The 26,296-nt window shown below is 37.1% G+C and overlaps 1 protein-coding gene across 2 annotated transcripts in view; it reads left to right on the top strand.

Annotated features, from left to right (window-relative positions):
• Nucleotides 1-654: 654 nt before the first annotated feature.
• The window catches only part of LOC145992588 (uncharacterized), an 88,371-nt gene continuing 62,729 nt past the window's right edge, over nucleotides 655-26,296 (top strand). Inside the window, exons 1-2 of one of the 2 annotated variants that reach the window (XR_014442171.1) lie at nucleotides 655-1,202; nucleotides 17,709-17,849. Coding sequence is in view for 1 of the 2 variants with exons in the window: in XM_083128943.1 (XP_082985069.1) it covers nucleotides 1,026-1,202; nucleotides 17,709-17,849 (318 nt within the window). In the remaining variant the exon portion in view is untranslated. The remainder of the gene's footprint in view (nucleotides 1,203-17,708; nucleotides 17,850-26,296) is intronic. The other variant, XM_083128943.1, reaches the window with a different exon arrangement.

The following is a 26,296-nucleotide window of genomic DNA, read 5'->3' as shown; positions in this document are numbered from 1 at the left end:
GCTCTTTCTTCTCAGTTGCTTGGTAGAAAATTTGAAAAAAATATAACCTGTTTAACTCTACTATCCTCTAATTTTCATGCACATACATAATATATATGTATAGTTTGTGTATGTCTGTGTAGCCCACACTCTTCTTGCCCCCCCAAAAAAACATCAATCTTCAAGATTTCGCACCCCCTCGTTTTCAGAAAACCTGTTTCACAACCCACCCCCGTCCTTTCTGTGGTGAAGGAAACTCGAGTGGGACAATGACTATTTACTGCGAGCAGCAAAAGAAGACGGTCGCGCCATCTATTGACCACCGACGGAACTGCAATTTCCAAGCGCAGTGAGGTTTAAATGTAGCTTCCACTTCTATTACCTAACTTTTCTATGCCTGTATATTGGTGATGACACAACTCGCTGGTTCTACCATCGTCAAAGTTCATGGCATTACTCTGTTTACTCTGTGGTAGGAGCCATTGGTTATTTTATCTATGAGTAGGAATCAACAGCCGTTTGGTAACGCTGGTAAAAGTCATGAACACCAGGCAGTGTGCACTAAAAACAAAAGACAAAACTGTGGTGTTATGTGACAAATTATCCACCTTAAGTAAAGGCGCGATGTAATTCTGAATTGTTTCTAAATTCATTTTAAAAAATGTGTCAAGTTTTTAATTAATTTCACTATATTTTAAGGCTGGAGGACAAGTGTACTATCATTTGTTGGTGCGTTCTGAACATGCCATTTCAATCTAGGATGAATCCACGTCTGAAATTTCGTGGTTTATTTGCATGATAGGGCCAGAAGAAAGAAGAAAGTTTATTTACAGTTGTTTCCTCTATTTTCCTTGCGCTTGAGAAATGTCAAAAATTTCGATGTTGACTTTAATTAACTTAATGTACGTCGCCTTTAGCAGCCTTTCTATTTAAATGAAAAATAATATGTGTTTCAGAATTGTTACAAACAATACTTTTTTTTGTCTGAGAACACTGTTACGTAAAGATACAGTTGGAAGTCTGGAGTATTGGGAAGAGCCTTTTACATGAAGGATTCCGTGTCAAAAATGACTACAAAATCGAGACAACAACAAATTGCGGATGATTATCAAACACTATGCAGGCTTTGTTTGAAGAAGTCATGGCTGAAAGTAGATATCTATCAAGATGAAGGACGGCAGAGAGATATACCAGGAAAAATACTAAATTGTGTATCGCTGAGTGTAAGTAATATATTTACGAGAAATGCCAAATCAAATATTAAATTTAAGCACCAACTCGTCTCGGGTCAAGACAGGGGGCAGTCTCTCATCGATTTTTTGTTGTTTTTGTAATTCTTTTCACAGATTAAATGGATGGATTTTCACAATCTGCAGGAGGTGAGAAAAAAACGATGCCCAAGTTCCATTTGTTTTATTGCGATTTCATCATGCTACTAATGCAATTTTAACATGGTTCTCTTTCGATTTACTTCTGATAACACATACTGTGGAATTTTCGCAGATTACTTAAGATTTTGTTTAATATATGCTTTCGTAGTTAGGTTAGGCAGGCCAGGTTTGGTTTTCTTACAATTAAAATAAAGTCCCTAAATGCATTCATTAACAGTTTCATAGATCGGAGACACATTTAAATCGGATATTTTGTGTTTCTCGTGGTTAGTACTTACCAATTATGTATTGCGGAACATAGTCGAAGGTGCTATTATGCTTTTTGCATGAAAACAAACACATTTTCTGCTAACATAAGCCATTTTCCTGAATGCTACGGAAAGCACGTCACGGTGCGATATTGCTTGCTTTGCGAATAATAACGCTTCTTTTGTTTTCGAATATCAGTGTTTCCAACTCTATTGTGCATGAAAATTCCTATGTTCCACGAATTATTGGATTTTTGAAATTATACTTTCAAGTCACGAAACATGCAAAGTTAGCCAGGTTACGTTAGAGATTAACTTACCTTCGCAGCATCTTTCACGTATTTATTCCATGACACATCCTTCTTGCCCGCAGCCGGCGCTCCGGCATCCGTAGGGTAAGTTAGTTTTTTTTTTACACTTTCTGTCACTAATCATTCACGGGAACGAGGTATGCCTATGAGGTTAGGTTAGGCCTGTTAGGTTAGGTTCCATTAGCACTTAATTTCACCCCTAAATATGTGCTTCATCATCGAAAAATGTCCTCAGTACGTTCAATCACGCAAATTGTTCTGCTGCATTGTACGATGAAGTTTTAGGAAGAATATATATCGACGAAGGTTGTAAACCTTTGAGAAACTCTTTTCCATAAGTAGTTTCTTGTGTAAAATTGAAGAAATGTGTCTCCGATGCATGAAACTGTTACCATGCATTCTACTAAGGTTCCAATTTACTTCTACATTAATTCCCACTAGTCTACGATACTTGTAGTCGCTTTTGAATGGAAAATACATTGTCCATGGGAAGCACTAATGCTTGTGTAAGGTAATTTTTAAGTTGTTTTTTTTTTTCAACATAAATAACTTTTTTTTTCGAAATCCAAACAGTACTCATTATTCTAGTTTTTTGGACTTTTAACCACTGTTATTTTTTTAATAAAGATATTTGCCTACGTTTCGGAGGCTGAACCTGCCTCCGTCTTCAGGGTAGCGTGTAGTCGTTAGGTCACATAAATGGTTGCCTAGGAGGATTATTCTTGGTGGCCTAGGCTCCAAGGTTAAAAGTCCAAAAAACTAGAATGAATAAATCACCACTGATTAGCTACAAAGAAGTACTCATTACTTTAAGGAAGGTTCAAATTTCGTGATTGCCAAAATTCTATGATAATTAGTCTTCCTGCTAGGAGAATTTGAACAAAATCATAATAGATTCGGAATCGTTACCTGTGAATTTTTGACATTCGTACTTACCTATTGGCTTCGCGGAACATTCCTTAAGGTGTATTGACGTTTTTTTCATGAAAGTAATTGCAATTTTTCACATGACGAGTACTTCTTTCTTGTAGTCTTTTCACTTGCCAGGAAAAACACAATATGGCATGTACACTCTCCTACATAATCGCGCGTTGTGCTTGGTTTGTCGATTTTCATTCGTTATGCAGTGTTTCAACCTTCGGAACCCAAGGAATACCCGTGAAGAAAGCTCATCTGATCATTTTTTTTATATATAAACTTTTTTGCATAGTTTTACGAAGAAAATTATAATGTTTCGTGGCGCTATCCATGAATAGTTTTTGGGGCTATCCGTCCCCGGAATCGGTGGGAAATTTAAACTAAAAAATTCTCGTATCATACCTTCCCGATGTTAGACAATGCTACAGGAACTTATTACAGTAAGTAGTTTCTTCTGTAAAAATGAAGAAATCTGTCCAAACAATAGTAAACTAGTACCCCAACTTAACCTAACCTTACCGGAAATGGTTCATGGGGCTATGCGTCAATTGTTTATGGGGCTACGTATGTATTTTTGGGTTAATTGAGGTGGAAACACTGCATGCCGACTACGGTAGTGAAACTGTGACCACCATTTAGCATGTTACCGAAGGGAAAAAACACTAACGAAACTTACGTCATATGTCGAAAATATAGTTTATTTCCATGAAAAAAGCGAAATGCCATCTTCAGCAATGTTTCTCATTGCAGAATACGTAAGTAGGAATATGGAAAGTGATATAAGAAGCGAGTTTCAGGCATTTTCCGGATACGGAAAGTTTACCGAACAACGCTAAAGAAAATGATTTGCGTAAGTACTTTCTTATGTAAAAAGTAATGGAGTGATTTTACAATACCGGACCCTTCTCCAATTTCGTTCATATTTCGCATACTCACTAATTTAGGGCTCCAAATCACAAATCTGAAGTTAAAATTTGGCGCTCACTTGTTGAATTTGCAAAATAAGGGGGTCTATTATCGCAACCTACAATGCACGATTGCTCATTATTTACGTGTTTCCAATACTGAAAGAACGAAATTACGACCCCAAATTGTAACTGTTTGCCTAACCTAACCTTACCTTACCATGAATGGTTTGGGGAAAGGGGGTTTGCGTGAATGGTGTTTGGGGCTAAGCATGAATCAGGGTATGAAATTTCAAGTTTGAAGTCAGTCGCCGGACTAAAAATCTTCGGTCACCACTATTTTATATTGATAAATAATAAAAATATGAGCAATTATTAAAAAGAACATACCTTAGGAATTAATGTTTGTGTAACGCTGTCGTTCTGCACTGAAGTACCACTTATCAAGCAGAGCTGCTGGGTCAAACTATGATAGGTAGGGTCCATTTACGGATACTCGGAGCAAATCATCCAGTGTCTCAGTCTTCAGAAAGTTCCTGTAAGTAGTCTTGAGTTTGTTGTGACAGCTTAAACCTCTCTCACATGAAGCTGTGCTCACTGGTAGAACAGCACAAAGTGTCAAAATCTGTAGCAAAGTGGGGAACCTTGGTGAACACTCCTCACTGTGAATCTTCTCCAGCATCTGATTCAAAGTCAGAGAAGGAAACAAAAGTTTGTATTCTGTCCACTCTGCTAACAGAACATCCATTTTTTCATTATAAAGGCTCGGTTTCAAGTACATGTAGAGCTTCTTTATTTCTTCTATCCCAAACTGAATAATATTTTCTTTGGGAGGTCAACCCAAGGTGTCGAAAACATGCAGAGATGCAATGACATCTGTTGATATAGATTGCAAGCTTTCTGTGATGTACACCTTCGCATTGTTAATTAAGTTTCCTCTAACAGTCTGAATCTCTTGCTCTCCATTTTGAATGTTTGTGAGCAGCACATCCCTGATCTTCCCTGGAATGGATACATGGTCCAAGAAATCTTGTTTGCTTGGTCCAACATTAGATTCTAGGTCATCCAGTGTTCAATTCTTATTTTCAGAGATGCAATCAAAGGATTCTTATTTTGTAGTGCCACACTTAAAGGGTTCAATAGAAATCTAAAAGGAAGTACAGAAGCTTAACAAATTTAAGTTGCTTCAAACTTTTCAGCAAACCCTTAACTTTAGCGCCATCATTGTCTTTTGCATGGGCCACCTGTTCAAGATGGGTCACAACAGCTTTCCATGATTGCAAGAAAGATCTTACAGCACTTTCTTTGCTGGCTAACCACCTAGTAGTGTGGATATCACTCAGTTTTTCTTCTCCTATAACTTAGAAGTTAGATCTACCGTTTCTCTCAAGAGGTGAAGTCTTATAGCAGAGCCATGATAACACTGAAAAATATTCCTAATCACGGAATCAAATTCTCTAAGATATTCAACTTCACCCCATGCACAGCTAACTGCAAATGGTATGCAAGGCAGTGAATGTTTATCATTTTATTACAAATAGCTTTCATTTGCACAGCCAATCCTGATTTGTGCCCGACCATATTTGCTGCAGTACCCAAGCCTACAATGTATTTATTTGAACCTATTGCCTTATCTAAATAATCAGTTATGGCTGTGAAGTAACCAGCAGAAGTAGAATTTGGAAGCTCTATTACTCCTAAAATGTCCTCCTTGATGTGACCAATCCTTTGCATCCACGTATTGAACATACACATCCATCAATCAGAAGGCTGATGTATGTATTTCCCTGGAACCACTTCACTCACAGGCAACTACCACCAAACCAAAAAAAATGAGGTAAACAGAACGAACGTTACTACCACATCAACCAACGTTCACAAGTGCATTTATCGCATTCATTTGTCAACAAAGACTGTACACTGGCGTGCGCGAGAGCAGTCCACAACTGTGAAAACAGGGTTTTTCTGTGCACAAGCAAGTAGCCTCGGCTGGGCTACTTTCTGCTCCACTTCCCACCTCAAGTCCGCGTGGTGCACGATGCACACATACTTTCTGCAGTGTCAATCGGTTTGCTTTCCAAAACCATGTAAGGACGTTGGATTGAGATGTTCGGGCTTGTTTGACACACATTTGAAACAACAAAATTTTAGTCGCCAGTCCCAAACATTTAATCGCCAATGGTGACCTGGCGACCAGAAATTTCGCACTCTGCATGAATGATGTTTGGGGCTATGCTGAATGGTGTGTGCAGCACCATAAAAAAATGTTCCAATATTTAAAGAACAAAATTACGACCCCAAATTGTAACTATGTTTGCCAAACCAAACCTAACCTAACCTTACTGTGAATGGTTTATGGGGCTATGCGTGAATGGTGTGTGGGGCAACCTAAAAAAATCTCAGTTTCGTAGCACTTGAGGGACAAATTATAACTACAAAATCGTGATCAGGTGTCCTAAAATATTGAATATACGAAATATGAACAAATGGCGTGTATTATGAATATGTACGCAACTAAAATTTACTAAGAAAATCTTACGAAAGAAATAACTTTATTTCCTACCTTCAAAGTCGCCATCTTCCTCACACCACGCAGTTTACTAACTTCCACCATTCTTGCGTGAAGTGATTCGCAACATACTTGGTTTCCATTATTGTATACGGAGAACGATCGCAGTAATTGAAAAGCTTATTTCACAACTTCTATACGTCAAATAACAATTTCAACATGTTACCCCCACATGTTAACCTTGGATGCTTCATCGGGACTACATATTTTGTGAGTATAAGAAGTAGGATAGAAATTCCATTTCTTTTTTTCAGTACTAGAAACAAAATCTTCCGGTAAATAATGAGCAATCGTGCATTGTGGGTTGCGATCATGGACCCTCTTTTTTTAAAAAATTCTAAACGTCACCGCCAAATATTATCTGCAGATTCGTGATTAGGAGCCCAAAATCATTGAATGTGCTAAATATGGATGAAATTGCAGAAGGGTCCGGTATTGTAAAATCACACCAAAGTAAGAAATCTGTTTCCGCTATACGAAAGTGTTACCTTTTTGATACAAAAAGCACATGAAGGCTTCCCCTATGGCACAGTGGTAGCATCGTTGCCTTGTAATCAAGCGATACCTGGTGGATGCTCATAGTGATTCTGATCCCACTTTAAACTGTAGGTCCAGTCGCGATTAGCCTTACTGTGCATAAAGTGTACTCATAACGCCAAATCAATCAAAAGGCACATGAGCTTTACAACAAATTTCGTGTACTCCTAATTTCCTAGATACTTGGACCGAGGCCTTAACCAAAAGTGTTATTACTACACTTGAAGAGTCAGGAGAAATAATAATAATAATAAATTTTAAAAAAAGACACAAAAGTAAGTACATTTTCTGTGATAAGCCGGGTAGGGGTGCCATGTCCTGCCATGTTGCTGCTATGCTTGCTGGACTTTTAATAACATGTTTTCTATCATCTATGACGCTTCCGTTTGTCAAAGCATATGTTTGCACACCTTTTCATTTACATGACAAGTAACGTTGTGCAATTAAAATTTAATTTTTCTGCAGCTTGACAAGCGTTGACTTCCCTCTGACCCATCAATTGTGTGCTCATTACACAACACCAAGCAGCCCCTTAATTAGGACCTGATTCCAACAAGAAAATAAAATAAGTCGTTATCACAAACTACAAATTCTTAATTTTTTTAGCGGCCCTGGGGCCACCCAGCGTCGAATAACAAGGGTACCTGGGGGATACCCTGGAGGGTAAAGGTTGTCAGGGGCGTGATGCTGATCACATCACCCCCACTCACGACCGGATCAAGAAAGTGTGGGCATTACCACCACACCCTGTATACGCCTTCATGGCGTGGTGCTAAGCACAGGGGAGCACTTTACTTTTTTTCTTTTTTACCTTACATTTGAAGTAGGCTAATTAAATTAAAATTAATTCATTTTATTTTGATTTTCTCGTTAACCCTCTGTAACCCACATGGTGGCACTCAGTGCGGCCTTTTATAATATTTAAAATTATTTTGTTTACCCTTGCAATAATGGGCAGGAAAGCACTAGGTAACCTATCTACAGTAATCCCGTGAAATCACAGAGGCATTTGCACCTTTTTTCTGGCAGGTTTTCAGGTGTTTAGACCGGGTGGGCCCAGCCCAGTTTTCCCCATGTGTTTTTTTTCTTCAGAAAAACCCAACTCAAAAGAACCCAGTAAAAAGGTGTATTTTTTTTTCAGAAAATTTAAATTATTGCTTTAAATACTTGTGAGGTTCTACAATTGTCAACATTTTTGGGAAAACTTGTAAAGAAAAGGCTTAGCAGAGCTTATAATGCTAGAAATGATGAATGTAGTAGGCCTGCAAGTCATAGTGTTTTTTTTTTTCAGGCTATTTTCCTCAAACCATCCTTGAAATGGACTTTCAACAGAAATAAAGAAAAAAAAGTAATTATACTTTTTTTTTTCTTTAGATTAAACGTTTGCATTGATTGATGCAGCATACTTGAACAAAGCTTATTGTTTTGAAATGTGGTAGCACTTTGGTCATCAGTCACTTCCTTATGTGGGAGAAACCATGGTCATAGTTTCAACTGTGATGATCAATTGATACAAGAAATGTTTGCCTGTTTAAGCATTACAATGGAGGATTGAATATAGTTTAATGAAATGTTGTAACTTGTGGCATAATTAAATCAGAACACTCTTTAAATGATTCTTCTCATTTCTCATCACAATGGGTTGTCTGCCATGCTTCATGCACAAAGCTCAAAATTATAGTCGATTCAAAGGTTTGAAAATGTCAAAAATGATCAAAATATGAAAGTGTACATATACGCTGAATTTACTTGAGTTGCCTACATCCTTAAAAAAAGTAAGGAAAAGAAAATAATAAACTGAAATTGTGGTAGATCATGAAGGTACTTGACTTACATGGGTATAGAGCTCCTAACCATACCTAAATAACATTTATCTTGCATGGTCAAGCAACCCATTATGATGAGAAATTAGAAAAATAATTTAAAGAGTTTTCCGATTTAATTATGCGGCTAGACTCTGCTTTACGTCCTTATTGCCTTTTGGTGGTAACCGATGGGAGTTAACAACACTGCAGGCTCGTATTTGTGTCCGCATTGTGAATGCGTGTGCTTTGCTCGTTTGCATTCTGCGTGGTGATTGCTTCTTTGCATTCTCGGTGCGTTCTGCGTGTGTATGGTGCATGAAAAGGAACAGGTTCCGAAAACTTGTAGATAGTGTAAAATATGTTTATCCCCAGTAATAATTTAGTGCATCATTCAAAACTGTGCTTGCAGACAGCCGGCATCTCTTTGGGTAAGTACCTTTTTCTTTTTACACTTTATGTTCACGATAGCCCCACTAACCATTCACAGGTAGCCCCACGAACCATTCACGTTAGCCCCAAAAACCATGCACGGCTAGCCCCACAAACCATTCACAGGTAGCCCCACGAACCATGCACGTTAGCTCCAAAAACTATGCATGGGTAGCCCCACATACCATTCACGATAGCTCCACGAACCATTCACGAGGTATACCTACAAGGTTAGGTTAGGCCTGTTAGGTTAGGTTCCATTAGCACTCATTTCACCCCTAAATAAGGGCTTCATCATCGAAAAATTTGCTCAGTACGTTCAATTACGCATATCCGGACAACATCGGTTTTTATCGATTTCCTCCTCCAGGTAATTTTTGGAAGCGGCTCCGGTGCCCACCCAGCGTCGAATAACATGGGTACCTGGGGGAAACCCTGGGGGGTAAAGGCGGTCAGGGGCGTGATGCTGATCACATCACCCCCACTCACGACCGGATCAAGAAAGTGTGGGGCGTTACCCCCACACCCCCTATACGCCTTCATGGCATGGTGCTATGCACAGGGGAGCACTTACTTACTTAAGGTAATTTTTCCTTGCTTTGGGATTTACTTTGTTGAATTCCTTATACAATAAGCTTTTCAACGATATATAACACATATTCCTTAGGAAAAGGACGTAAAGTAGTGTCTTACCATTATGTGTACTTGCTGTATAATTTGACAATAAAATTATCAAAATATGGTGCATGAGTTAGGGTGGATGGGCAGAGAGAGATAAGTCATCTATGTAGCAGCCTTGATAACTGTTGTAAATTTAGATCATTTAGGTAAAATTATTTCTGCAGCTATGAAACTTGTGAGCAAAATTTGGCAAAGTGTTTCAAGATGGTGGATGAAAAACTGATTTTCCCCATGGAGGCTCTATGTTATGCTCTACATTTTTTTTTTCTTCCCAAAACTGTTTAGAATACATTTTCAGAGTACAACATACCATTGGCCCACAATTTTGCGGTAAAACTTTTAAAATAATATTTCATTGTGTAGGAGAGGTGTGATTGTAAAATCAGTTACAATTTTTATAGTTGCAAGATAACTTGAAGAATTGGTCTCGCATTGCATTTGAGAAAAAAAATGGTCACTATGTTTAAAGATAGTAGATGACAGACTGGTTTAACATGTCTTGCGAGAGCTTTAAATTATGCTGATATTTGACTAGGTTAGATTTTCGTAGTTTTAAGAAACCAAGGCCTCAGCAATGTTATGGCATTAATATAAACTCTTTTAGTCCTTTCTTTCTTGCTCTGGTTCGGATTTAAGATTATTTGTTTTTAATTGGGATTAAAGATACCCTTCCGATTGACCGACGAAAGATAGCTATGAACCTGCATATTAGACCCCCATTGGTACTTGGTACATATTACATGAAGTGTTTTAATTACTAGAATATAAACAGGAATGGATGACAGTTTATTTAACAAAATTTAATATTATATATATACACATAAACTGTCGTTAACAATTATGACCTCAAGAATAACATTAATATATATATAAGATAATTTTCACTAGTTATCCCTAACTAATAATTGAATTTCTCTCCTTTTGCTAACTATTTAATTGGTATCATTATTCATCCATGTTGTACCTGATTGCTGAAAAGAATATTTCTATGTTAAATCCCCCCCCCTTTTTTTCTATTTGTCTGTAATGGCGATCACTCGGTAAAGATCAGCAAGCAAATTAATATAATACTACGAACAACTCTACAAAATTAAATAAAGTAATATTAAACTAATTATCTACGAAAGAAAAGAAATTAAACCATCACCACTACGTGCATCTTAAGTCCCCTGTTGACCTCTCCCGTCACGCCGAGTGCCCTGTTGGATTATGATTTTGAACGTGGGCCAGCTAGAAGTGGAGTTGCTTGGTTCAGGATTCTTACCTCCAACCGGCAAACTGAATGATGTAACATGTGATCAGTGCCATCTATTGGCTTTTACCTTAACCATACCTTTCTTTCATTCATAGGGAGAGAAACCAAAATTACTGGGGGTAAGTCACCAATTTTGAGACCATGATATCTGGAGCAAATTTAGAAGTTTTTAGCTGAAACTGAAATTAATCACAACTGGATACGTCTCAGGAATAATTTTGTTTTGCATTTGTTCAAGATTGTAGATGAAAATTTGATTTTTTCCTATGCTGAGCTAGATTCAAAATTCTGATGACACTTTCAAATGCCTAAACTACATTTTTGGAAGTTAAGAAACAAAACTTTTTTAAGAATGTTATGGCATCACTCAAGCTATAGTTTGACAATAAATATTTTGAAATATAATGCATGTTTGGGGAGATTTTGGGACCAAATTGTGGGTCACTAATGTTTTAGACCATGGGAATTGCCATTTTCATAGCAGCAAGTTATTTTGGAGGATGTATAAGATATTCCATTTGGACAAATCAGCCAGACAATTAAATATGGCAAACTTATAATTTGGCATGGTTAACACATTGGGGTCTCACGACGGGCATAGCCTGCTCTGCACTTAAAGTCAATGTGGACGAACGACGGGCATAGCCCATCTTGCGGTATGCAATCCCTTTTCCGATTGAACAACGGGCTATGCTCGTACTTCGTCTCATGCGCGTGTTCATTCAAGCCCCTCTGTTGAAATTCCGACCGCTAGGTGACTCATGTCCTATTTTTATCTCGCACCTGCGACTGTTTGTTGTCGGGTTGATGTACTGTGCATTGTTTAGAATGGCGTCGTTAGGTCCAGACTGCATAGAGTATTCCGCCTCAGAGTTTGAAGTTAGCTACTATTTTGATGTTGCAGATGAATTTGAAGATTTTGAAGGTAGGTTATATTCGTAATAATTATTGTCGACAATATAAACAGTGTTGCAAACTCTATTATTTTATGAATGAAGTGAGAAGAGGTAATGTTTTTGGGTCTATTCATCTTGCCTCTTGCTTGATTCTCCTACATGCACTGATGTATTTTTAGTTTTTCCATTTATTATTTTGTATAGTGTATGTAAAATGAAAATTTATTTTATTTAATTAGTTTATTTATTTATTTGTTTAATTTTTACAGATGATGCAGAACCAACTGATGCATCGTCTGGTCCTGTCCTGCAGCCACTTTTTCATACAAAAGATAATTACTTGTAATTTGTAATTATTTTTTGTTATGTGCACCTGAAAATCATAATTTTGGAACAGGCTTTTTCATAAATAATAGAATTATCTCGGCTCTTAAAACAGTAGAATTTATTAATGATAGGATATCATATGCAGTTTTACAGGGTAGGTGGTGTAAAATTATTTTAATAAACATACATGCACCAACGGAAGATAAAGATGATAATAATAATGATGATTTTTATACAGAGTTAGAACAGGTCTTTGATAAATTTTCTCAGTATGATATGAAAATTCTGTTAGGTGACTGTAATGCACAGATTGGCAAAGAAGAGACATTTAAACCCACGATTGGTAAAGAAAGTCTTCATGAATTAAGTAATGATAATGGTATAAGATTGATTACTTTTGCAACCTCAAAGAATTTAATTGTGAAAAGTACCACTTTTAAACATAAAGATATCCATAAATATACCTGGTCTTCTCCAGATGGTAAAACTCATAATCAGATAGATCATATTCTCATTGATAAGAGAAGGCATACTAGTATAATTGACGTTCGTACACATAGAGGTGCTGACTGTGCCAGTGACCATTATTTAGTAATTGTTAAATTAAGAGAAAGACTCTCAGTGATAAATCATAAGCAACAAAATCTAAAAGTTATAAAATTTGATACAGGAAAGTTTGTTGATGAAAGAATTAAGAAAGATTACCAAATTAAACTGTCAAATAGATTTGATGTTTTGCAGGATTTAAATGATGATGAAAATATAAATGAAACAGACGTAAATAAGAATTGGGAGCACATACGTAATGCAATAGAATCAGCAGCTAAAGAAAGTATAGGATACCATAAACCAAGAAAAAGTAAGCCGTGGTTTGATAATGAATGTCATAATCTAATAGAAATAAGAAATCAGGCTAGACTTAGATGGTTAAATAACTCGGATGATACAAATCTAAGCAATTATAATAGAATAAAGCGAGAAGTTAACCGCACGTTTAGAAGTAAAAAAAGAGATTACTTGAAAAGCAAAATTGACGAAATTGAAACAAACAGCAAAAATAAAAATATCAGAGATTTATATAAAGGTGTAAATGAATTTAGAAAGGGGTGGCAACCTAAAGTAAACTTGATAAAAGATAAAGACGGTGATTTTCTAGCTTACCCATGCGATATTCTAAATAGATGGAAGAACTACTTTAATGACCTTTTAAATGTCCATGTAGGAGATAAATCAGAAGTAAATGAAGTCCACACAGCAGAACCTTTAGTTCCAGAACCTAACTTGACGGAAGTTAAAGATGCTATTAAAAGGCTAAAGAATAACAAAGCACCTGGCATTGATTTAATACCAGCTGAGTTAATTAAATATGGTGGAAATTCATTAATATGTCAAATTCATAAATTAATTTGTTTAATATGGAATAAAGAAGAAATCCCTCAACAGTGGAAAGAATCCATAATTGTTCCTGTGTTTAAGAAAGGTGATAAAATGAACTGCAATAATTACCGTGGAATTTCTCTACTCTCAACAACATACAAAATATTGTCTAACATTCTTTTAACAAGACTAACCCCATATGCTAATGAAATTATAGGTGATTATCAATGTGGATTTAAACGTAACAGATCAACTACAGATCAAATTTTTCACATCAGACAGACACTTGAAAAAAAGTGGGAATATAATCAAAATGTCCATCAGCTATTCATTGATTTCAAAAAAGCATATGATTCGGTCAAAAGAGATAAATTATATAATATATTAGTAGAGTTTGGAATACCTAAGAAGCTTGTTAGTATGATAAAAATATGCACCAGTGAAACAGAAAGTAAAATTCGTGTGGGTAATAATATGTCTGACAAATTTACAATACATGATGGGTTAAAACAAGGAGATGCATTATCTCCATTGCTCTTTAATTTTGCCTTAGAATATGCTGTAAGGAAGGTAAAAGAAACTAAAGAAGGATTAAAATTAAATGGTGTGACTCAGTTGTTAGCATATGCAGATGATGTAGACTTACTGGGGGATGATGTGAATACAATTAAGAATAATGCTAAAATATTTTTCAAAACTGCTAAAGAGATAGGTTTGGAAGTTAACAAAGAGAAAACTAAATATATGCTTACAGGCCGAAACCAAGTGTTAGGTAATAATCAAAATCTAATTATTGATAACAACTCGTTTGAACCAGTTTCCAAATTCAAATACTTAGGAGTAATATTAACAAATGAAAATTATATTAAAGAGGAAATAAAAAGTAGGCTTAATTCAGGAAATGCATGTTACTTCTCTCTTCATAAACTTTTGTCTTCTCGTTTAATATCTAAGAAACTAAAAGTTAAAATATACAAAACAGTAATTTTGCCTGTAGTATTATATGGGTGTGAAACTTGGTCCCTTACATTGAAAGAGAACATAAATTGAGAGTATTTGAAAATAAAATCCTTAGGAAAATCTTTGGACCTAAAAGGGATGAGGAGACAGGTGAGTGGAGAAGGTTACATAATTTAGAACTACATAATTTGTACTCATGTCCAGATATTATTAGAATAATTAAATCAAGAAGACTTAGGTGGGCAGGACATGTGGCACGAATGGGAGAGGAAAGAGGAGTTTATAGGATTCTTGTTGGGAAACATGATGGTAAGAGACCTGTAGGAAGGCCAAGACGAAGATGGAGGGACAACGTTGAGATGGACCTAAAGGAAATCAGTAGGGATGGAAAAGAGTATATAGAACTTGCTCAAGATAGGAACAGATGGAAGGCCTGTGTTGCTGCAGCCATGAACCTTCGGGTTTAAGAAGGCTAGAGAGTTAGTTAGTTAGTTAGTTGTAATTATTTTTTGTTATGTGCACATAAGAAGTATTCTTATGCAAGATTCAAAACATGTATTGATAGTTTATGTAGTTAGTTATTGAAATTTCCAGATTACGAACTTAAAATATCTCTATATTAACATTTGTTACAATATTGTATTTTTTTTCTTCACAAAACATTGCTGAAAAAATATTACAAAATGTCTGAAAATGAAAAGAAAATTTAACAAATTTTTGTTCATTGAAAAGATGAAGTTTTGTAGATTTAAGAAATATGTGGTAAATAAAAACAAATTAAAAATATTTTTTCTATGATTTTTTTAAAAACAACCAAAAACTGCAGACCAGAGGTAAAAATGCTGTATTATGAGGCCAGACCCGAATGTGTTAATACACGGAGGAAGTATTTATGCTTGAAACATCCAGAAAAATAATGGGAAAACACAACTGTGATAAACTGTAAACAAACTGTATCGAAGAAGATTTAAAACATTGTGTTGCATATTAATGTGAGATTATTTAATGATCTATGGCAGCTTGCAAGGAAATGAGATAAAAAATGTGTTTGTAGCTTTAGCATAATTCATCCCAATAGAGGCACAAAACTGCATTCATTAAATCATTTGTTTCATAAACTGACATTCAGAATGGAAAATTCACTAATAGCATTTCCTAAATATGCACTGCATCTTGTAAAATACATGTTTGAACATGGTTAAATTTGAGTATTGTTTCAGGGGGAAGAAAGTAAGAAACCTGATTGATAAAAGTCTCCCTGTAAAAAGTTAGACATTGCTTCTTTTTCTGGGAGGATTGGTTTCAGCACAATTCAAGTTGATTTCTTATGTTACTTGTTAATGTGTTCATCATAACTACTCAAAATTGTGTTCTGTTCATAATAATGCATGCAAGTATGTATGCATACAAACACAAACATATGCATTTCTCTTGTTTGATTGATTGGGTTTATTTTACTTCTCTTTTCTGTCACATTTGGCTAATCGCGAATATGAAAATGAGAGATGATATGATGAAATTGATGAAGGGACACACAAAAAATACCCATGCTGGGATTCAAACCATCGTGGGCATTTCTCTTGTTAGAATAAAATGTTATTAGCCCTCACTTGTAATATGGTGCCAGTATGGAGTACCATTGTTGACTGTCAGAAATTTCACATTTTGTACCCCCACCATTTTGGATACACCAAAGTATCTGCCTCTTCAGGGAATACAACCCTGACACTGATCACAAAGCAACAAAATTAACTGTTATGCCATCCAGGAACAGTAGAATCAAACTGTTAGACAAATATTTTCCAACAGAATATTGGATGGTTGATTCTTTGATTTGCTTTATTTTACTTTGATTTTTGTGCCACTTTTGGCTAATTTTCGAAGATGTGGATGAGTGATAACACGAACTTGATGAATGGACACTCACAAACATCCATGCCCAGGCCGGGATTCGAACCCAGGACCCCTGGCGTCGTAGCATGATGTGCTAACCACTCTACCACGGGGCCCGGCTACAACAGAATATGTTAACAGAAATGTTAAATAGTGTTTTACACAGTCATCTGTATCATCCACCTATCTCTGGAGCAAGGCCGTGCATAGCTTCTGAGAAGGGGAGGAAATAGAGTGGGCAGAACAAAGCAGTACACGCTGCTGCAGTCGCTTACCACCCCAGTTCCATCTCACATGCTCATTGGTGGAACCGTCCAATGTCATTACTTGCGCAGACTTGTTTTTGTTCACCTGCTCCAGAGATGCCTGGGACAGGGTATAGAGCAATTCAAATTGAATGTTATGATACATTATTACCAGGAAAAAAAATATTTTATTTTTAAACATAACCTGAAAAATAAAACTGGGTTTTATCTGAAAGAATCCTGACAAACCCACCCAGGTTGGTTTAAAAGAAAAAATCAGGCAAAATGCCAACCAACCCTGAACAGCTAGAGAGTGCAGCTTCTGTGGTAGTGGTAGGTGGCACCTTCGCTCGTTGTCAGAAATACCCTGCGTCAGACAGCAGAGAGTGGGACGATGAGGGTAGGTGAAGTAAACAAACGTCCAGTAACGGTGAAAGTTTTTCTTGGGCGTGTTGATTTCGGAAGAAAGAAGTGTTCTTATTATGTTATAGATAATTTAAATAGCTAAAAAAGGGAGATAAGTTGAAGGGAACAGCCTGTTCCCTCTGTTCCATGGAGGGACCGCCACTGGTTAAAAGGTATGGTTAGTTACCATACATGCAGAGCTTGCTGTTGCACATCAAACTGAAATTGTCAAGTATAATATCTTTATATGCAAGGGTTATAGTGCACCAATTTGTATGTGTGTATCTTATGTTAAAATTACCAAACTTTATTATCATGTATTTCTATTGTACATGTCCTATGCTACAGATGTACGTACTTGTACAAAATTGTAGTCCTTGGATGCAAAAAATCATATCATCATATCATATCATATGAGAAGGCTTAAGACAAGCCTTAAGTGGCATGCACTGTATGACATGAAGATTGGATACCAAATGCTGGATGGAGATTATGTTTTTGTTGCTTGTTCTTATTGTATGCATAATTACCATGCATTTTTTCTTACTTAATACTGATTGCTTCTGTATTTCTGCAGGTTACACAAGACGACTCGCTACCGAAGTTCGTGTGCATATCGTGCATGGACAAATTGGATAACTTCCAGGACTTCCGAGACATGTGCCATGAATCGGAGAGGCTTCTCACAAACTACATCTTAGCTGGGGGCAAATGTAAAGTAAGCATAATGTATCTACCATTTAAGCACTGCAGGATGTGCTATAAGGCATGAAAGGTATTTTATTAGACTTTTATTCCCTATTCCAAGTGGCATGTGGAAACTTTTCAATTACATGCTGATAGAATTGTGATAATTTAACATATATATGGGTCGTTCAAGTCAAACTGGAACTTTCAGTTCTTCAGAATAACAGAACACACTCGGATGCATATAAGACGTATTACTTGTAACAGACAAACATCTACTGCTATTGCATGGAGCACTAATGTTGCGAGCAGTGACTGTCACTTGTTAAACAAGATGGCAAACAAGCCTGTGAGTGCAAACATGGAACAGATGAGGTGATGAAATATCTTCTAAATGAAGGTGTAAAACTGAGTGAAATTCACAGTAAGATGATGTAAAGCTTCCGAATGTTGAAAACCGTGTAGAGACAACAGGCTATGCACAATTGTAAGTCAACCTTGGCTTGGAGCCTACAGCAGTTGTGCCCATGAACATTCAGTCAGTGAAATGTCTGATTCCTGAAAATCAGTGGATAACATGTCATTAACTTTTACATCTTTTTGTTGGATGTTTGAACACAATCACGGAAATGGCCTGGTTTGACCACTGAAGGTGTTATTTTGCTGCATGACAGTGTGTGCCCTCATGCAACTCACCACATGATTTGCACACTACAGGAACTTGACTGGGAGTTACTGCCATACACCCTGTTACATTCACAACCTAATTCCAAAAGAACCCTGAAAGGGATTCCTTGTATGCCAGCATTTCAGCAGTGATGAATGGATGAAGCAAGCAGTCTGATCATGTCTCCAGTGTACTGGCAAATGTTTCTATGCTGCTGGCATAAGTACATTAGTACAGAGGGTGATTGCATTGAGTACACATCCAAATGTATTCTGTTATTCTGCAAAGTCTCAGTTTCACATGCATGTCATCATCTATTCATTTGGAACCGAAATAATACAGAACAGTAGAAGTCTCAAAAAGCTGTCGTGCTGGCCATTTTTAATTATTCTGTTGCACTAAACACTTCACATCCACGAAGTGTGTAACCAGATGGTTACTATATGCTTTTGTGTTGTACACCCAACGGCAAAAGAAACAGTAGGCGAATTGTCCACTACCATTTTCATTCAGTCTGTATTACACAATATGATGATAATGAATTGAAATAGTGACATCAATAAGCAGAGGGCAGTGTCTGCTTGGAAGCAGCATAGTTTCATTCCTTAAAACAACACAAGATGTAGGGGAAAAAGTAATGAAAATACCGGTGGACAATTTGCCTACCATTATGTTTGCCATTGAGCGTACAGTCTCGTACATTTCTGTGTTGTAACAGACCCATTGGCTGTCAATGGCATCATTACACACCAGAAATGCCTGTGGCTGTACAAGTACTGTTACACATTGTAGTTAAGGGTCTTGCATTTCATTCTAGTATGGTGTGCGTTCCAATTTGAACCAAGACAAGATATTATTAACGAAAGTATATGGTAGCCTTGAGCCTTTTTTTTGCTAACGTTACAGATATGCAATACCTGGAAAAAGATCTTTAAAATCAAATCATATTAGTGTGATAAATTTTGTAAATTTTGTTGTATTAATGTCAAAGATCCCATTCTTGATTACTTTGCTTTAAGCAGCACCATAATTGTTCATGTGGTTTTATAATTGCACAACAAAAAGTAGTAATTTATTTGGTTGATGTCATGTTTCTGATAATATTTTTACCTGGCAACACTGCCATATTTGAAAACATGTGTTTCATGTGATTGTGTTTGTCACATATCCTGCTAGAAACTCCCCTGGAAGGAAATCGCCCCTGGTTTGATTTTTTGGAGCATTTATGGTATATTTAGAAATGTACCATATATGCAATGTCAGTGTAAAAGGCTAGAGAGAAATCATTCTATCTAGGAATCTGTTTTACCACATTCATGCTGCATTCCTAAAGAAGTATAATACACAAATACTATGTATTGTACATATACACACTCCATTGGTGGAAAGGTTAGCACAGCATGCTACAATGCCAGGGGTCCTGAGTTCGAATCTTGCCCTGGGCATGTGCGTTCGTTGTGACTGTCTTCACATGAATTGCATCCAAATGTAATTCAAGATTCAATGTTTGTCTTTTCCGTTCAGCAAAAATCTGTAGAAGTCTACTTAAAACTATAATTGTGCTCATAATGTGTGATGTTACTATTGTTGTAAAGAATAAAAATTGCAATTAAGTGCCCCATTCTGTAGAAGGCTAACATTTTTTTGCGTATCCACCATCCGGGTAGAGTGTCATCCAGGTACGACCTGACATCGCGATGGTAGTGAGGCGGGGCTCCATCTTGCTGCAGGTAAAACATTTCATCGCCAAACAGGGTTCAGATGGCATTCAAAATCCTTGACTGAAGCATTTCAAGATACACCTCACTGGTTACGGTACCCTCGAAGAAGAAGGGACCAATCAAACCATGCGATGACAGACCACACCACATGTTAAGCCCCGGTAGATTCACTGCCTTCTCCACATAAACGTGAGGATTGACGGGCAACCAATAGACACAATTGTGGTGGTTCACAGTACCGTTAAGTTCGAATTGCACCTTGTCAGACCACACAACTGTCCCTGCAAATTCCCCATCCTCGCGAACCATGTGCTCAAACCATTCACAGTATTCGACCCTACGATCCGGATCGTCCTCGTTGATTGCGTCTAGCAGTCTTGGAATGTACACTTTCCACTGTGCACCCTTCAGAATGTGTCTTACGCTGGACCGGCTCACCCAAGTTTTGAACGCTCCCTGGTTCACTGATTTTTGTGGTGATTGGGTGAAATGTTGCAACACCGCAGCACTGGACTCTGGACTTGTAGCTGTTCGTGGTCGGTCGGATATTGCCTTGTTCACATCATGAACAGTTTCGTCGGATTCGAACTTATCACGAATATCGGCTATTCTTCGACGTGTTGGAGGCCGTATTCCAAACTCATTCTGCCACTGCCGTTGAACCTCTTGAATGTTCTCGTACTTCCAGAACCATTTCAATACTGCCTTCTGTTCCACAAATGATAACCGTACCGCAGCCATTGTTGCTTCTCAACTGTCTTCTACTGTACTGGCATGATCGCTCCAACACTCATGCATGTGCGGCGCAAATTGCCAGTGCCACCTACCCGCGACAAATTAAACAGTTGCACTACACGCCCACATGAGATTAGTACATGTAAGTCTGTTTGTTTCGAAATTATTGCATTACAAACAGTGAGTACATTTTTTTGGACCCCTCGTTATATTCAGGCAGTTGTCACCACTATTAGTTAATCAATTGTCATGCACTAATCTTAACCATCAATGTTGGATAATTTAGGAAACAAAATAATCCGACAACGGATAGTGAACAACTAAAGTTTTAATGAAAATAATGTTTGAACGTTAAAATTTGAAGAAATCTTTCCTCACTGATTACAGTGTGTGAAACTCGATGGACACACAATTTACATGACGCCACTTATTACAAAATATAGCTATGTAATGTAAAGAGGATCCTCAAAACCAAATCATTAGTAACAGTACTGCTATTAAACTACAAGACTTCCCCAATTACAAGTACCAACATAATGTCATGTTACAAAGATCAAACAGGATTTAGTTATTGATTCAATACTATGAATTAAACTTTCAAAAGTCCGAGTACTCATAATAAGTAATGCAATAATCTTCCCGTTGATCCTCTTGATGTGACAACACGCAGCACATGTACACTCCAAAAAATTAATGAAGGATCCACCGACGGCTGAGGAGCATATCCATCCATTCCTCCAACAGAGATGGGCATACATTTCCCGAAGAGGAGAAGAAAGTAAAAATGGTTACCTTCCCTCGGTGATGGTGGAGTTTCACAACCACACGAAGGCACCTTACATTTACCATTGGACGCCAGACATCTGGAATCACTCGATGCTACCCTCAGCCGTGTGAGTCCTCCTTCCCTTTTTTTGATTGAGAACTAGTCACAGCACAGCCACCAAGATACAGGATCACTTCTTGAAAGGGACTCCTATTGAGTTAACACCAGGCTGAATGAGATAATGCTCATTTATTTGTTAACCAACACGCAAAAGAGTAGCAAAATTACTGTATCTATCGTATGGAGTCCTGCAATCAGCTTTACAAATGCTGTTTCCATGCACAAAAGCCACACACCGCCGTGCTCCACGTTCTCTCAATAAGGACTCTTCTTTCCTGGTTCTTTAATAACCCAATCCACCAAACCTGGTTCCCTCTTTTTCTTCTATTAACTGAAAGTCATTTTTTATGCTTCATTACAACAATCGATTTTCAACCTTCCAAGTTGCTCTCACTTGTTTACTAATTCTGTCGGCAAACATAAGTAATGGTTGCAAAGCAGCAGTTGTTTACTATGAAAAAAAGCATTCGCCATGACCAACAGCAGTAAAGAACAATAGAACAACAGTGACTTTGCAGTTAGCATTCATGTGCAAATGGAGAGGATCAAGCTTATAAGTAAAGCCCGGATTTTTATGTAATATCAACCCCTAAAATATGTACATAAATATGTAATAAAAATGTCTGAAATATGTAAAAAATATGTAAATTCATAATGAAATATGTACTATAAATATTTATTCCAAACGTTACTTCCTATTTTTGTTACATTTTTTCCTCACAAAGGAATATGTTTATTTCAAAAAGACTTACAAAATTTGAAGTTACAATATTACAATGCTTACATTAAGTATTTTTTATGTTCTTATAGAGCAAAAATATTAACCACAATTTGAATATATTAAATATTTAATATACAATGTCACCAGGTACCATTCAAAATGTTCAGTAGTAAATTTTCGTTGCCCAAATTTTTCATTCAAAAAGCACTTACAAAAATTCAGGTTACCTTTGATCTTGGGGCAGGCACTGTATTTAATTATTTAACTTACAATATGTTACCAGGTACATTTCCAAATGTTCAGAAGTAAATGTTTGTCGCCGATCAGATAATATGTTCTTGTACGCAGAGAAACTTCTCTCCACGTCACAAGAAGTAACCGGAGCGTACTTCAGAAGGTGAATGTGGTCGGGAGAAATATCATTGGGAGTGTTAACTTTTTCACCATTGAGAATGCGGCTCACTGTAAATAAGCTGACGTAACCTGGGTTTCTTTCAGTCACTGCGTCAAATATTCGTCGAGCTTTCTCTCCCACATCTCCTCCAACAGCAGACAGTTTCTTTCTTGCATCCTCATATATATATATCCATGGCTTCCAGGAGAGGAAGCCCAACAGTTTCAAGTTTTTTTATGCTTGTATCAATCCAACCAAAATTGCTGTTTATGTATGCCATATCGCAAGCAAGTTTGGTGTCCTTGAAGAGATTTTGAGCAGTGCGTACCGATACAGCTGAGTCCGCCGAAAATGAGTCAAGCACAGATTTCACTTCTTCAAAATATTCGTTGTAAAACTTAATTGCCCGGATCCAAGTGCCCCATCTAGTAAGAATAGGTTCCGGAGGAAGTGGTACACCTGGCAATTGTTCCTTGTAAACTTGTACACGTTGTGGTGCCTTCAGAAACACCTTTTTCGTGGAAGAAATAAGTTGGTTGACTTCCGGGAAATTGCCTCTCACCTCCTCAGCAATGCGTTGGAGAGCATGTGCCAAGCAAGTAAAGTGGATCAAGTTAGGATAAAACACTTTAAGTGCCGTAGCAGCTTTTAACATGTATGACGCACTGTCTGTGAACATGAGAAGAACTCTCTCTTCTTGTACGCCATCCGGATACAACAATTTAAGACTGTCATTCACAAATCGTGCTATGGTGGAATGATTAGTACGCTCTAGAACTTTGCATGCAATGAGATGTGGTGTAGATGGAGAATCAGCAATTAGCGTTCCAACAATGAAATTACTTACATACCGTCCCAAAGCATCAGTTGTTTCGTCGATGGAAATCCACACATAGGAACTGCCTACTTCTGCCCTAATTGATTCTAAAGTTTCTTTGTATGAATGTGGTAGATATCGCTTTCGAAGGGTTGACTCGTCAGGAAGTTTACGGCCACAATATTTTTCCAGAAAATCCCGGAACTTCGGTGCTTGAATTTTATACCAAGGGATGTTTGCTGCAATCATTGCTTCGCACATTTCCTTGTAAAACACACTGAATGAAGAATCCTCTTGCATCTGGGTTAGTAAAACTTGCTTCTTTTCACTCCGTAGTTGTTTGTTTTTCACATGAAGTGAAGTGCGAACATGTTGATCTAATTGAGACTTCATAGTGCACCCAACTTTTTTATCGCACACTCGACAAAAAATAACTTTACCATCCGTAGTAAATGCATCATCGACTGCTATCCAAGATCACAACTTTTGAGATAACGAGGAGGTAGGCGGAGCCATTCCAGCTTTCTACAGCTAAAACACTGTTGAAATGCTGAGGCAAGCTGAAAAGGCGACGAAATATATATACGAAATTCTACGGTTGAGTTAACAATACTTCATTCAAGATTTGTCGCCGCCGGCTGCAAAAATCAAAACCATCACAACAATGTAAGGATGAAAGGAGAAATGCCTCTTAGCATTGTACTTGCCACCTTCCATTGTTGGTTCTCTTCGTTCGCTGTGTGTTGCTTGCTGCTCCATGTTACAAACTGGAAACTGAAACACTGTCGAATCTTGATGTAATTGTTACGATGCGGCGAATCAACGAACTGCTATGTACGTACAACGAAGGCAAATCGCACTTTTAAGTTACTATATTTTTTTAGACCTGGAAATGGGGAGGGGAAGTGAGAAGATACTTTTTTAACTAGTAAGCCAAAAGTTCATTGGATTTTCCTCTTAAGGACTGTTTTATGTAAAAAAATTTCATATCTTAGGAATATGTAACATTTAGTAAAATATGTAAAAATATGTAATATAAAACTTCACTGTGACATCTCTACTGACGTAATTCGGCAATATATTTTAATTCCACGCTTGTACATATAAAGGAAAAAATATGTAATTACATATAAATCCGGGCTTTACTTATAAGGAAAAACAACACGCTGTATGTATATTGTACATAAGTGAAAGAAATATCCTTAGAATAAAAATAAAATCCAATGTATGTTACAATTCGTGATATGGTCCCCCTGTATATTAAAACAAAGATTAGTTTTGCATTATCAGTGCCTCTAACAGTAATCTAATGAGAAGTTGAAGTAATTTCATCAATGTGAAAATTTGCTGTGAAAAATGGGTTAAAAATCAAATTTCATGTATTTTTTTTAATTACCTTAAAATAAATAGTATTTCATTATCCATTTAAAGGAAGTGTGCATAAATATTGCTTTTATTTTCACAAAGAATGTAATAATGACCAAATTGAACCTACTGACATGTCTCATTACTTGATTAACAATGAATTTGTACCATGTTGTCATTGCCCACCTTGGATTTGTACAGGTACAGGTACATAAGTATGGAAATAGCTGTCTAAAACATTTATGCAAGGTGAAACAGGAATGAAACAGACCCAAACATGACACTGGATAATGCATGTGACCAAAATAGGGGCCATCTTGAAATCTGCCATCTTCATTATTTTAAATGAAAAGGTGGGCATGCCATATATGAAAATGGGCTAGAATTGAAAGAGAAACACGTTGGTATTATTCATTTTTGTGTAACTTTAATCCTAAACCTGTTTGTTACAAGGTGCAGACTGCCACGTTCATGTAACACATGTTCTATGTGCTGTCTACCAACTGCCAATGTTAGATCCACACTTTGCACCCACTCTCACTGAACCTTGATCAACACATCAGGCTGAAGGCCAGCACAAGCATCCACAATGTGCTGTTTCAGATGGTGAAGATCCTGTATCTGCATGGTGTAAACAATTGCCGTTAAATGCCCCCACAAATAAAAAATCTAATGGTGTGAGATCAGGGGATCTTGGCGACCATTCCACAGGTTCCCTATCACGAATCTCAAGCAAACTGCGTATGCAAGTAATCCCTGACAATGTTGGCACAATGGGTGGAGCACCATTATGCTGGAAAAAGTTTGGAAATGTTCGTCTTCAGACAACAATGATGGAAAAACATGATCTGGCAATTGGAGGTAAGCTTCTAATTCAATGTACCCTCAATAAAGAAGGCAACCATTTTGGATGGGTCTAGCCAGTGTGTGTTTGTGTCTTATCAGTGTCTGTGGTTTTCTTGGTTTACCTCCCCAATGACAAAGAAGTTAGCTTCATCACTGATTCTACATTCCTGTGACAGTTGATGGGTGAAATGATTGATTGATTGATTTGGTTTATTTTACTTCACTTTTCTGCCACTTTTGGCTAATTGTGAAGATGGTGATGAGTGATAATATGATGAAATTGATGAAAATGGACACAAACATCCATGCCCAGGCCGGAATTCGAA

Source organism: Lepisma saccharinum, chromosome 9 (assembly GCF_977018435.1).
Source record: "Lepisma saccharinum chromosome 9, izLepSacc3.1, whole genome shotgun sequence".
NCBI classification, from domain to species: domain Eukaryota; kingdom Metazoa; phylum Arthropoda; class Insecta; order Zygentoma; family Lepismatidae; genus Lepisma; species Lepisma saccharinum.
This window is presented reverse-complemented; position numbering and strand designations above follow the sequence as displayed.